Below are 14,708 nucleotides of genomic sequence, written 5' to 3'. Positions count from 1 at the left end.
TGTTTCCTGTGAACACCTAGTGACTCTCACACCTCCATTTCATCCCTGTCTTACTTAAGTTTAATGACAGTTTGTTTCGGTCAAACCATATTTTCAATGTGTTAATTTCTTCATTGATTTCCTCCAGAACTTTCTGCCAAACTAGAAAACTGCTGCATCCTAGAAAGAGCAGAATACTACTGGAATGAATCCAAATAAGGAAAGTTGTAGTTTTTTTCCTCACCTAAATGGATGCTGCACTCACTCCAGTTTATTGTCTGGAATAGTCCCAGATTGCATTTCAGAGCTTCTAAAATTCAAACATTTTCGTGCAGGTGGTGTTGGGGAGTAATTTTAGGTTTCAGCTTTTTTTGTTTTTCACCACTTTCATCCCTGAATATGAGTCGTGATTCACTTTTGTGCGGATTAAAGTTACTAACTGGGACTCCTATCTTGTTGCGAGAAAGAAACGAGAATCGTCCTCCGCTCTGTTCACACAGCTCCAAATGTTGCGTGGCTCTCTGACGAGTCAAGATAGAACGCTAGAATTCAGTCTGAATAACTTCAAAGCGAAACACATTGTTTATTTTTATTTATGTCCAGAGATCAAGGATACAGTGACTAATTTCATATTTATTTACTTTAAGACTCAAGGAAATACATAGAAAACCTGTAAAGCCTACTTTTAGTACAAAATTCACGAGGTATCGATAAGGGAATTTATAAGGAATCGGATCGATAGGCAGAATCGATAATGGCATCGATATCGATAAAACCTTATCAATACCCATCCCTAGTGATGATAGTAACAGACTTCAATGGGCATGTTGATGAAGGGAACAGAAGGGATGAGGAAGTCATGGGTTAGATATGGTATCAAGGAAATTAATGTTGCCTCTCAGGGTGCTGACGCTGCAGAAGGGTAGACAGACAAAAGAACATGACACGACATACAGCCACAGTTATTCCCATTGGTGCCAATGATGTCAGAATGAAGCACTCTGAGGTCACAAAAATGGACATAGAGATTACTTGTGACCTTGCCAGAAAGATGTGTTGGCATCAATTAATAGTCTCTGGTCCCCTCCCCTTTCGGGGTAATGATGAGGTGTTTAGCAGGCTGACATCATTAAATAGGTGGCTGTAGTTATATTGATAAATGGCCTTTGTTTTGGGGCTGCCATGGCTTGCTGATGTCAGACAGCCTTCACCCTAATGGAGAAGGCAGCGCCATGTTGTTTGCAAACATAGATATAGCTCTACAGGGAGGGTAACTTTAGGACTTTACAGCAGGCCACTGAGCAGGTGATTAAAGACCCTGCAAGGCTTATGACAAATATGGTTGTGGAATCTATTAGCTTAATGGGGAAATTAGTGCAGAAAATCCACCATGGTGACAGTGCAGTTTATGTGGCAGGGAGGTGTTAGACCCTGGGTTCTTTGGGTCTGTCCTGGATCAACTAGACTCTGTTATTACAAAAAGGGCAGTTTATTGAATTTCATGTGAAGTTAATCATACCAGATCTGGGGTTCTCACTGTCCCGAGGTCACGCAAGAACTCGTTGAGAGACCCCGAACACAGTTTACTTTAAGGTTTTTATAGACATCCATTAACATCATTGATAAAGAAGTGCCCCCCCATCTGTGTGCTTAAGTGATCAAAAAATGCCATGTCATGTTTTGGCCATGTGGCTAACTAGGTCAAACTATAAAGACATGAAAGCAGGGCCTGGTGTTAGTGTTACATCTTTTCATATGATAACAAGATAATGAAAGCTAACTTTTACAAGATATACCTTTGGTGCAGACAAATATTTTAACAAGAACACAGTGAATTACAGTGCAGATACCAGGAACATATTGACCCAGTGCGAACATGCTGACCGTCATCTCACATAATCTCCAGCAGTAATGCAACAATGTATTAACATGGGTTTAAAGAATTTGAAATCAATAATATTATATGACATATGTATTTCTAAGGTATTTATTAACACCCACCAGCATACACATTTAGTCAAGTCTCTCGTGATGCGAAGCAAGGCGGGGGTGTTGCTCTTATTTATTAATCTTTGTTTAGTTTATTAGCTGTTTGTGGTCACAAATGTAATTTGTTTAAACATCTGATTCTCCGCTCTGCCCACAATACTACCTACTGCCAAGGTCACAAGAATAAAAATCAGCTGTATTACTTTGTCACTGTATATTGGCCCCCTGGCCCATACTCTGAATTCTTTGATGAATTTGGTGAGCTTATTCCTAACTTGTCAGCTAGTGCAGATAACATTCTGATTACTGGTGATTCTGATTATAGTTCAAAATTAGAAGTATTCCACGTCATGTGGTGTGATGCTATCTTAGACTAAAAGGACCTATTACTCTGATATGATCAACAAAAACAAGCGAAACTCACAGTTCTTGTTCGACATGGTGGCAACACTTACACATGGACAACCACCTGTAAGTCACTCTCCTTTTACAGCACAAGTGTTCCTGGATTACTTTGAGAAGAAAATAGACAACATTAAGTTAAACATATCCCAGCATGCCTTAACCCAGCCACTACACCCTGCTATTGAAGTGGGTGCCATCACTGAGGTATTACCTAGATTTACAGAATTTGATAGTATCTCACTGGGTGTGCTGATGAAACTTGTAATAGCTACAAAAAGCACAACCTGCTTATTTGATCCTACACCAACAAAACTATGTAAGGACATTTGGCCCACTCTTGGGCCAACTGTGCTGATGAATGATCTCTGCTTGCAATGGATTCGGACACCACTACGGTTCTGGTGTTGTTAGATCTTAGTGCAGCGTTTGATTCCGTGCATCACCATATTCTACTCGATAGGCTGGAGAATTATTTTTGGATTACTGGGAATGCCCTTGCACGGTTGACATCATGCATAACCAGTCATTCTCACTGTGTTTTGTACAATAACACTACCTCTAATCCTAGTGACATGAAATTTGGGGTGCCACAGAAATCCGTCTTAGGCCTCCTGGTTTTTGGTCTATGCTTCCTAAATATCAGCTTGGGACTCCGACGAGGGCGGTCGCATCTCCTCCTCTCTCTTCTATTTCTGCTCCAACCTTCAAAGTCCCTACTGCACCAGGCTGTGAATTCTTCAAACTACATTGGATTAATCATGGAATTGATCAGCTGGTCTCTGAACGCTATTGACACCATTTTTTTCACAAGAAGATCAGGGCCGGGGGACCCTGCGTGCCCAGATGGAACTTACCCTGCGGGCTATGTTCTCGACGCCTGGGATACTTGGCGGGTCGCATGCTTTCCGCCTTTCTCTGTGGAGGACGTCGAGGATTTATTCATATTTGGATTCACAGTAGGAGAGCTGGTACTTATTGGCTTATGTGCTGCCCTGATCTACTGGAAGATTGGCAAGAAGGCTGACGCCAAAACCACGACCCCTCACTTGTCTGTCATGAATTAATGAATGGGGCAAGGCGATGCATTCTCAGCCTGCGTTAACCCTTGAACTCAGACGCAAATTGGACAACATCTCGGAGCAAATGCGTGCGTTGCAGGAGAAGATTTCAGAGGCCGGGGAATTTTTCATAATTGGGTTTTGGTTTGTTCATGTGAAGCTAGAAAAGTGTTTTCACTGCTCAACCACAAACACGGCAGTCATATCAGCCTGTCAAGGATAAGATGCCCATTGTTTATCCTCCAGAAGAACTTCTATGGCCTTGGGAAGAATGGCTGCCTCCTTATCTTTCTTACTCCAGTACACAAGGACAGACAGACTCACACATGGACAAAGACTGACGCATGCTCCATTTTTCCCTTTTACCTCACCTCCTGTCCCCCATCATACATCCGATCCCGGCCACTGCTCACACCACGCCTTTCCCCTCTGGGGGCTATGCGGTTTTAGCTGCGGCATGTTCCCGTTCCCCCAAGCTGGAGGCGGCGCGACTCCAGTTGCAGCGGCTACCACACACTCACATCGCCTGAATTTGGATAACGGACTGTTTCAAGTTTAGTGCACATAAACAATGTCAAATGTATATGTGTTGTCTTAATTCTGATGTGTACCATTATTACGGTAAACAAGTAATAATTGTGGATAAATTGCTGTTTGTCTGTGGAAATGTAGTGTGGACGTAATCTCGTTGTTGTTGCACTTGTAATGACAATGTCAATAAATCTCATCCATCCATCTTCCATCCATATTCCATCCTTGTTTATCTGAGCTTGGGACCAGCATGCAGACTGCTCTAACTGTACACCCCATGTGGCTGAGTTATACATTAGAAAGCCAAATTCAGCTATTCTAGATTTGAACCTATGATTGTACTATTTCTAATTTAAATTATGTTGTTAATAACATATAACAGATGTAAATATCCATGAGAAACAGTTTCATGTTTTTTTTTTTTCCCAGTGGTGACTGTGAAGGATTCTGAACTGAAGTTGTGTGCAGACGAGCGAATGTGTGTCACCAACCGGATGGACTGTGGCCCTTCGCCATCAACAGCTATAACAAGTACAACAAAAACACAACACAGAATCTGAGGCACACATGAATCACACATCCTGAATTTAAAACAAGCTTTAGCTCATATCAATGTTGGTGAAGCTTTTATGGATAGAACAGAGAAATTATATGACCAACTTCTGCAAGCAGGCTTTTTAGCCTTGCCCAAACCAAGCTAGTTAGTCACGTTAGCATATAACTAAATCAATAATGCATTTTGAGCTTATTTGTGATTAGATACTACACATAAGGTTTGGCTGCTACAGTTAATTAACACCTTTTGTAGTTGCACAGGTAAAAGCATTATATGGTAATACTTTTATTCACTGAAGTCGGGGTTTCTCACCTGTGCGTAGGATCAAGACAAAGTGACAAAAATGCCAAATAATGTATTTTAATGTTTTAAGGCTCAACTACTGCATTACAGTATTTATGAGAGTGTGATAAAAAATCAGATCACTCTTCATGTTGTTTTCCCTACAGAAAGTCTGAACATGTCGTGTTTCTACCAGCTGTTAAAGAGTTCTGTGTCATGTGAATGGAGTCAGGAGTCCAACAGTCCCAGTGAGACTGATGTCTCCCTGATCTTCAGCAGGTACACTGTTAGGCCCTTCGTATAAGTACTGTTGATACATATACACTGCTGGTCTTATGAGTTACTTTCTTATAACCAGTTAGTTAAAACAGCCTATGTGACAACAGAGTGCACCATAGTGCAGACTGCGACACTGACCACTCCTTGGTTGCTTCCAAGATCAAGGTCAGGTCAAAGAAATTGCACCTCCTCAAGAAGAAGTGCCAGACAAGAATTGATGCCAGCAAGGCTTCATGCGCCCTGACAGGAACCAGGTCTTCATGGAGTGACTCAAAGAGTCCCTCCTCAACAAGCAAGCTCAGTGCACCAGGGACAGATGGAGCACTGTCCGTAGCATTATCTACAGAGCTGCTGTCCCGGCACACAGCAATAAGAAGCGCAAGAACACAGACTTGTTTAACACCAACATTGGTGAATTGGAACCAGTCACTGACACCAAGCAAACTGCACTGATCAAGTATAAGCGTGGCCCAAGCCAGCAGAACTTGCAGGCATTAAGAGCAGCCTGCAGCCAGGCCCAACAAACAGCCCGTCATTGTGCAAACAACCAAAACAACCACTGGCTGCAACTGTTGGATAGTATTCAGTGGGCCTCAGACACGTTAGGGGCATGTACAGGGGGATCAAGCAAGCAATGGGCAAATCAGTGAGGAAGACGGCACTAGTGAGATCAAAGTTGCAAGAGATGATTACTGACACGAATGAGCAATGGGCCGCTGGGTCGAGCACTACCTGGACCTTTACTCCAGAGAGAGCTCTGCCACCCAGGAAGCACTGAATGCCATAGAAGACCTTCCTGTCCTGGATGAGCAGGAGGAGGCTGAACCCTCAGTAGAAGAGCTGAGCAAAGCCACTGATGCATTGTCTTGCAAGAAAACTGCTGGAGAGGATGGCATATCACGAGAGATTGTCAAAAGTGGGAAGCAGGCCCTGCTAGAGCCACTTTATGAGCTCCTTTGTGTCTGTTGGAGATAGAGAAAAACACCATAAGACATGTGCAATGCCAAGATCATCACTCTGTACAAGAACAATGGCAAGCACAGTGACTGTAACAACTACAAGGGAATATCACTGCTGAGCATGATAGGCAAGGTCTACAAGAACAATGGCAAGCACAGTGACTGTAACAACTACAAGGGAATATCACTGCTGAGCATGGTAGGCAAGGTCTTCGCCCGGGTGATACTTCCTGGCCTTCATGTTCTCGCTGACTGCATTTATCCAGAATCTCATTGGGACTTTAAGGCTGAGAGATCCACAGCCTACATGATCTTCTTCGTACGTCAGCTCCAGGAGAAATGCAGAGAACAGCAAATGGTATTATACATCGCCTTCATTGACTTGACCCCCTCAGATACTCAGCATCACTGCCTCCTTCCACAACAACATGCAAGATGTGGTCAGCTACAACGGCGGCACCTTGGAGCCCTTCAACATCAAAAGTGGAGTGAAGCAAGGTTGTCTTTGTGCCTACCCTCTTCGAAATCTTCTCTTCAATGCCACTTAAGTTTGCTTTCAAGGACTCCACAGAGGGCATCCACCTCCACACCAGAAATGATGGGAAACATTTCAACCTGGTGTGCCTGAGAGCAAAGACAAATGTCCACACAGTCCTCATCAGAGAAATGTGATTTGCTGATGATGCAGCCCTGACCTCACAGAAGAAGACCTCCAAAAGGTGATGAATCGCGTCACCCATGCTTGCAAGGAGTTCAGGATGACCATCAGCATCAAGAAGACCAATGTCATGGGTTAAGATTTTCCTGCACATCCTACCATCACCATTGACAATAACCTGCTTGAAGTGACTGAGCACTTCACCTACTTTGGCTCCACCATCAGCAGTAACCTGTCTTTGGACAGTGAGATCGACAAGAGGATCACCAAAACCGCCAGTGTGATGGCCAGACTGAGCTAGAGGGTGTGGTCGTAATATACAGGGAACTAGCCACAGAACACCATACAGCAGGCCAACTGCGCTTTAAGGATGACTGCAAGCGTGACTTTAAACCAACTAGCATTGACCCAACAAACTGAGAACATCTTGCAGCCCACCACTGCTGCTGTTGACAGTCTGTCTGCAATGGCGTCAAGGAGGGTGAAGAGTGCTGCAACCAACAGCTGGAAAACAGACGACAATGTAGGAAAGAGAAACAGCAGGTGCAGGCCATCACTCCACCAACAGACTTTGTCTGTGTCAACTGTGGCCATGACTGCCAAGCCAGAATCTGACTGTTATATCACTCAAGATGCTGCTCACAACGAGATGAGCAATGATCAACCAAGGCAGTACCATCAACTTACGAGATGAACGGACGATGATTTTAAGAGTTACTTTCTTACAGTTCTTACAAAAGTTTGGGCACCCCTGATGATTTTCATGATTTTCCTTTATAAATTGTTGGTTGTCTGGATTAGAAAGTTCAGTTAAATATATTATATAGCAGACAAACACACTGATATTTGAGAAGTGAAATGAAGTTTCTAGTATTTACAGAAAGTGTGCAATAATTCTTTAAACAAAATTAGGCAGGTGCATAAATCCGGGCACCCCAACAGAAAAAATACATCAATATTTAGTAGCTCCTCCTCTATCATGATGGAACCACCTCCAAATTTTACTGTAGGTAGCAAGCGTTTTTCTTGGAATGCTGTGTTCTTTTTTAGGCATGCATACCGCTCCTTGTTATATCCAAATAACTCAGTTTTATTTTCATCAGTCCACAGCACCTTATTCAAAAATGAAGCTGGCTTGTCCAAATGTGGTTTAGCATGCCTCAAGCTACTCTGTTTGTGGCGTGTACGCAGAAAAGGCTTTCTCTGCATTACAGCATCTTCTTGTACAAAATGTGCTGTATAGTTGAACGATGCACAGAGACACTATCTGCTGCAAGATCATGTTGTAGGTCTTTGGAGCAGGTCTGTGGGTTGACTATGACTGTTCTTACCATCATTCACTTCAGCTTCTCTGAAATTTTTCTTGACCTGCCACTTCAGGCCTTAACTAGTACTGTGCCTGTGGTCTTCCATTTCCTCACTATGTTCCTCACAGTGGAAACTGACAGCTGAAATTCCTGAGATAGCTTTTTGTATCCTTCCCTTAAACCATGATGTTGAGCAATCTTTGTTTTCAGTTCATTTGAGAGTTGTTTAGAGGCTTCCATGTTGCCACTCACTAGAGGAGATGCAAAGAGGAGAAACATTTGCAAATGGCCACCTTAAATATCCTTTCTCATGTTTGGATTCACCTGTGTAAGGAGGTCAAGGGTCAATGAGCTTACCAAACCAATTTGGTAAGCAGAAAAACTGATCTGATGTCTTAAAGCAATAAAACATGTTAAAAAAATACAGTTTTTAAAAATAGGTACTGTATATGTTTCAGCATCACTGAAATGTTTTCATCAGGTAATATAAGTAGCTGTGGAATAAATTAAAATTGTTATAATTGTTAAAATTGTTAAAAATATAGTTGTTAAAATTGTTAAAATGTTATACTAACTGAGATTTTGGAGCTGATAACGCATTTACCTTTCTGATGAGCTCAGTCTGTTGTTGAACTGAACACACCTGAATGAGCTCTTTATGTGAATTGACCAGGTACGTGTATGACAACTGATGTCCAGGAGCAGGAACACGAGCACAGTTCCAGAACAATGCATTGATTGTTTTCTTTCTTTCTTTAGTGAGGATCAGATCTTCTCCTGTCAGGGACTCTTCAGCCCAGCTGCCAGCCTCACTGTCACACTATGCATAAAAAACTCCATGACAAGAAGACAAACAAGGTCCAAACCTCATAGAATGTTTCTTTGTGATGCAAGTGAGCAGAACTACAAAGAAAAAAAAAAATCTTCACCCTTGCCTCCCATTTGTTTCTTATCTCCTCCTCATCTCGTGCTCTTCTCTTTTCCATGTCTCAGTTCCTCCCTCCTTATCTCATTTATTCATCTTGCCCACTTATTTCCTCAACTTCTTGTCTGAATCCATTTGTTCTTTCCTGTTGTTTCATCTCCAAACTCTTAAAAAAAAATTCTCCTCCTTTTCCTGTTTTTTCATGCCTTTTCTCTTAATCGCTGTGTCCTCATCTCACTCCTTGTCTCCTCAGTGAAACCTCACCCACCTGTTCTAACCCTGCGTGACTCCTCTGCTGACTCCCTTGTTGTGTCATGGAGGAGCAGCGGTGATGAACGTTGTCGGCTTCGGTACAGAGTCCACAGCACTCAGACCTGGACTCAGGTTAGAACTGATCCCTTGTTCTTTTCGGTGACTTTCATATCAGCTTCAGCATGTTTTGATTCTTGAATTCTGATTTAGTTGTTTTTTTTTTCATTTTTGGATTTCAGATTTTCTTTCCAGCATTAATTTATATTTTTTGTTTGGAGGGTGTTCAGTGTTTTAATCAGGTCACTTTTGTTGAGTTCAATGTAGAATTCGTAGTTTTGATGTTGTGTGGGTGAAACACGCTCTGGACAATGTCCATGATATTGTTGACATCACTTGAACTCGTCCGGCATTTGACTTCCAGGTTTCGGATTCTGTTCCGGCACATCCACAACAGATGCTATTTTTCACAATCGAAGACCTCCAGCCATTCACTGTCTACACGGCGTCTGTGTCCTGCAGGGACATGTGTGGCATCTGGAGTGACTGGAGCTCTGACATCACAGGGAGGACACGAGACAGAGGTCATTTTTTTCATTGACATTCAACGATGATGTTATGGGACATAAAGCTGTATTATGCCCTGCTTACACTGGACTGAGACCTACATAACACCTACAAGATCATGACATTTTGTCAACTCTTACAAGTCTTGGCTGGTCTCCGTTGTGATCTGTTTGCGTTTACACCAAGCTTGCACTGCAACTGAATTTTGCGAGTGAAAAATTTGTTAATATCTGCGATCATTGATGCAATCCCATGCAGAGTCAATTGAGAGTTTATTATGACACGCAGGATCACGTTGAGAGTGAGATCATATGTGTGTGAAAGTTTATCAAGACCGATTAACTATGTAACACAATTTTTGTTCCTGGCTTCTAAGTGTTATATTTCAACTGCTTTTGTCTAAAGTCTATGGAAAAATGACTACATTCAGCACAAACTTTGATTTTATTTTTTTTTTTTACGTTCTAGAAAGTTCTAAAAGTTTCTTGAAATTTCTAGATAATTCTGGAAACTTCTAGAAAATTCTGGACAGTTCTAGCAGTTAAAGAATATTCTAGAAGACTACTCAGTAGTAGTGAAGGCGAATCGAGAATATTCTTGAAAACAGACAAATTTCAAAATATCATTGTCCTGATCACAGAAGCAAAGTTTCTGTGGAATAACAGCTATTTTCTATTTATTTAAGGCCTAACAGGTTAGGAAAACACACTGTGTATCCAGGAACAAAACAAAAATAAAAATTTGTTACATAGTGTTATGAGACCCATGCATCTGTTAACTAGTTGTGCAAATTTTTTAAACAGTTCAATACACTCGCACACCTGTTGAAGACTGAGGGTGAGTGATGGAGAGTAATGATGACCAAGAAGGATCTTTTTTCCAACCATGGAGACCCCATTGTGACCAGCCTGTAACCCCAGTGGGAGTCAGTGATACATTTTTGATCGCAACTCGGTCGTGGACTTGGTGTAAATGAGGCATTAGTTGGACATCATGAGGTCAATCATGTTGGAAAAATGTCTTGGACTTAATTTCCATCAATGCTGAACAAATATAAATAGTGTTTGTCTGCTGCATCACCAGTCACAGCTTCACAGTGGATTTAAATTCAGGCATCTCACTAGGATTTTTTGACAGTATAATGTCGAGGATACTATACATCAGGCCAGGTGGTTTGCCAAGTGTAGGGGGCCATGGGAGGACACAAAGCTCCCCGAAAAGTACTCAAGTTTTAAGCTATTTAGAAGGCTACAAGGGGCAGTTAAGAACTTTTAAGCCTCAAAATTTCACACATTCTTGAAAAATGTTGGTTTCTCAGAAGGCAAATCCCTACTTGTTCTGGGTCTGGTTCAAAACTTATCCATCACCCCGTGTAATTTGGCAACCTGGAGGTGTATATTTATTGGTAGATTTTTATGGCAATTAGCAAGGCCTTGACATAATAATATACAAATAATGAATGTTTATGAGTTCAGTGGTACAAATATGTCACTGAATTAAATATTCGTTCCATTGAAATAATTTAAAAACATTCATTATTTGTTTTATATAACGACTAAAATAGATCCTTGTTATTCTCAACAAAAATATAAACGCAACACTTTTGGTTTTGCTCCCATTTTGTATGAGATGAACTCAAAGATCTAAAACTTTTTCCACATACACAATATCACCATTTCCCTCAAATATTGTTCACAAACCAGTCTAAATCTGTGATAGTGAGCACTTCTCCGTTGCTGAGATAATCCATCCCACCTCACAGGTGTGCCATACCAAGATGCTGATTAGACACCATGATTAGTGCACAGGTGTGCCTTAGACTGCCCACAATAAAAGGCCACTCTGAAAGGTGCAGTTTTATCACACAGCACAATGCCACAGATGTCGCAAGATTTGAGGGAGCGTGGGATTTGTTTTGTGTGTGTGTGTGTGTGTGTGCACGCGTGCACTGTGTGCACACGCTTGTGCGTGTGTATGTGGGCACGCGCGCGTGTAGGTGTGTGTGTGTGTGTGTGTGTGTGTGTGTGTGCAGAGTGCAATGGTACCAAACATATGGAACCAAATTTGCAGTCTAAATGGAACCAAATTGCACTCAAAATGCAATGCAACACAAATGGGACAAATAATTCATGTCACGTGACATACAAAGTACCAATCAAATGACAAGGATCCACTCAGCTGTTATAGAACATGTTATGAGACAACACATGATCATATGGAAATAATTTATTCAGAAATTACAAAGGAAAACATTTTTATATTCTATGGCAGAGGCTGTGAGCAGGGGGTTCGATGATAATGGGCTGAATCACAGCACCAGCTTCACGTGACGTCTGAGCAACACTGATGGTTTGAGGAAAAATACTATGAGTAACAGATAGCAAATGTTGATGTCCATTTTCCTCCCGTTCCAACAAAGTTTTGTGTGTGTCAAAACTTTGAGTGGACATCAGATGGAGTGCTTCCCTTGTGGTTGTTTGCTTATCGTTTTGTTTTAGCTTACCAGTGGATATCCATTATCTGGTTGTCTAATGTCCGTGTCCAGAAGAGCTGCTTACCCACACTTGGTGGTTGTCTACTCATTCCATCAGAGCCCCAGATGCACCAGAGATGGACAGATTAGACAATTTTTGCCATCAGACAAATTATTTCCATTTGCACCGAATCAGTTCACTCAGTCTTCCACTGTGTGGCGCCACATTGACAGTCTTACAGCCAGTTAAGCTGAAATGTACTGCCGAAATCGCTGACTTGTATTTATTGTATGAAAATCCTTCTCTGTTACTCGGTGAAGCTGTGCCTGGTGATATCAGGAGACAAAGTTGCACAATGCACAGTTCCTCCAGTCAGACTGAGTTACTTGGCTGTGTTTTGTGTACTTGCTCATGGGCTGGACGTAACTTAAGTGTTATTAAACTGTACTATCACTGCAGCATGAGGTGAGATGATTTTGTTCTCTTTCCTTCATCAGCACCTTCTAGTCCTCCAGAAGTTTGTTACCGACTGGAGAATAGAAATTCAGACTCTTTCCTCCTTCACCTCATGTGGAAGGTATGTCTTGTTAAAAATGCAGAAAACCTCAAATTTTGCTTTTTGAGTAAAAAGCAGGCAAAAACATCGGAAGGAGGCCCCGGGGAAGACCCAGGACACGCTAGAGGGACTACATCTCTCGGCTGGCTTGGGAATGCCTCGGGGTTCCCAAGCCAGCCCGGAGGAGCTGGGGGAGGTGTGTGTGGATCGGGAGGTCTGGGCGGCTTTGTTTGAGCTGCTGCCCCCGCGACCCGACTCCGAATAAAGCGGAAGAAAATGGATGGATGGATGGATGATGTTTCTGTTTATGAATTTTTAGCTGATATCTTCTGTCTATCCACAGGCCCTCAGACCTCATGAAGCTGGAGGACGAGTCCTAGGATACCAGGTGAGCCACACGCCAGTGAAGGAGGAGGACCAAGGATCGATACATAACGTCACTGACCTGATGGCACTCCTAGTGGTGGAGGCAGGGAACAGCAACGTCACAGTCAGTGCTTTTAACACAGCTGGCTACGGTCCCACCGCGCATCTTGGCATTAGCACATGTGACTTAAAAAAATGTGAGTAGCTTCGTTCACATTACTGCTTGTTTCCTTTCATTGGTTTGGTTTAATTCTGCGATAGAGCAGCGAGCTGCCCAGGGTTTACCTCGCCTCTCACCCAGTGACCTCTGGGATAGGCTCCACCCCCCTGTGACCCTTGATTTATAATAAGTATCATGTTTGGTGAACAGAGATGGCTGGACACAAATGCAGGACTCGAATAAGTAGCTCTGTGTATAAAATAGTTTACCGAAACATCAAACGGGGTCCGGTATACAAGAAGGCAGTGCAACAAGAGCAGAAACACAAAAAACATCAGGCACGAGCAGGTGATCAAAACACAAGAGCCAAACAGGTTGAGGAAATACACAAAACAGAGCTGGAGAGCAGGCACACAGCGCATCAATCTGGAGAGGGATCAGAGCAAACAGTGAACCTTAAATACACCCAGGTGATGAGCTGCAAATTAGGAGCAGGTGTGCATGGAAAGCACCAGAATGAGGGTATGGCCAGAGAGAGAGAAATGCCCACCACCAAGAATGAAGAAGACATACAAGAGAGAAAGGGACAGACAGACCCAAGCAGGAAAAACCCAGAAAGAGAATAAACATGCAAGAAAGCAACTGAACAGAGAAAAAATAACAAAGCAAATTAAAGAGTAAAATAAAGAACATGGCAAAACTCACATCTGACAGTACCCCCCCCCCCCCACCCCCACCCCCAAAAAAAGGGTTGACTCCAGAGAGGGGTGCAGGATGAAGCGGGAGGGAATCCATGACCACTCCTCGGGGCCGCATCCCTCCCAGACGACCAAATACTGGAACCCACTGCGCCTCTGAGAAGCCAGAAACCGCCGCACAGAAAAAACAGCCCATCCCACACACCGGGTGGAGGCAGGGGAACGGCCAGAGGGCACAAAGAGCTAGACCCGAATGGTTTGATGTGACTGACATGGAGTGTGGGATGTATACACATTGACCTAGGCACACGGAGACAGACAGAGACAGGGTTAATCTTTGATCCTAAATTTTTTTTTATGTGTTTTTTTCGCCTGAAAACGGGGTGGATGTGTGAGAGCGGCCTTCCGATCATACCTTTAAAGTTTTATCGCGTTTGCATGATGTAAACCCCCGTTTTTAAATGTAGAAAGAAGCTTTGACCTTTGACCTTTGATTTTTTTTTATGTGTTTTTTTGTGAAAAATGTTCCGAATGTGTAGAAAATGCACCCCCGATCATACCTTTAATGTTTTTGCATCGTTGTTATTAAGTAGAGAAGTGTTGAAAGTTGTTTTTTAAACCGTATACCGAATAAAAGTGATGAAGGCCGGAGATGAGTTTCAGTCGGTGTTTTATTAGTAACAATATACAAAAACGTGACTGACTGCGAT

General features: G+C 42.5%; 1 protein-coding gene across 1 annotated transcript in view; it reads left to right on the top strand.

Annotated features, from left to right (window-relative positions):
* Positions 1-14,708, top strand: part of LOC117511180 (interleukin-6 receptor subunit beta) — a 58,116-nt gene that overhangs the window by 13,658 nt on the left and 29,750 nt on the right. The window contains exons 2-8 of the mRNA XM_034171166.1: positions 4,392-4,493; positions 4,968-5,079; positions 8,763-8,896; positions 9,182-9,312; positions 9,602-9,761; positions 12,716-12,795; positions 13,118-13,337. Of these exons, the coding sequence (XP_034027057.1) occupies positions 4,392-4,493; positions 4,968-5,079; positions 8,763-8,896; positions 9,182-9,312; positions 9,602-9,761; positions 12,716-12,795; positions 13,118-13,337 (939 nt within the window). The remainder of the gene's footprint in view (positions 1-4,391; positions 4,494-4,967; positions 5,080-8,762; positions 8,897-9,181; positions 9,313-9,601; positions 9,762-12,715; positions 12,796-13,117; positions 13,338-14,708) is intronic.

Source organism: Thalassophryne amazonica, chromosome 5, assembly GCF_902500255.1.
Source record: "Thalassophryne amazonica chromosome 5, fThaAma1.1, whole genome shotgun sequence".
NCBI classification, from domain to species: domain Eukaryota; kingdom Metazoa; phylum Chordata; class Actinopteri; order Batrachoidiformes; family Batrachoididae; genus Thalassophryne; species Thalassophryne amazonica.
The sequence above is the reverse complement of the archived record's forward strand: the minus strand, read 5'-3'. Positions and strand labels throughout refer to the sequence as shown.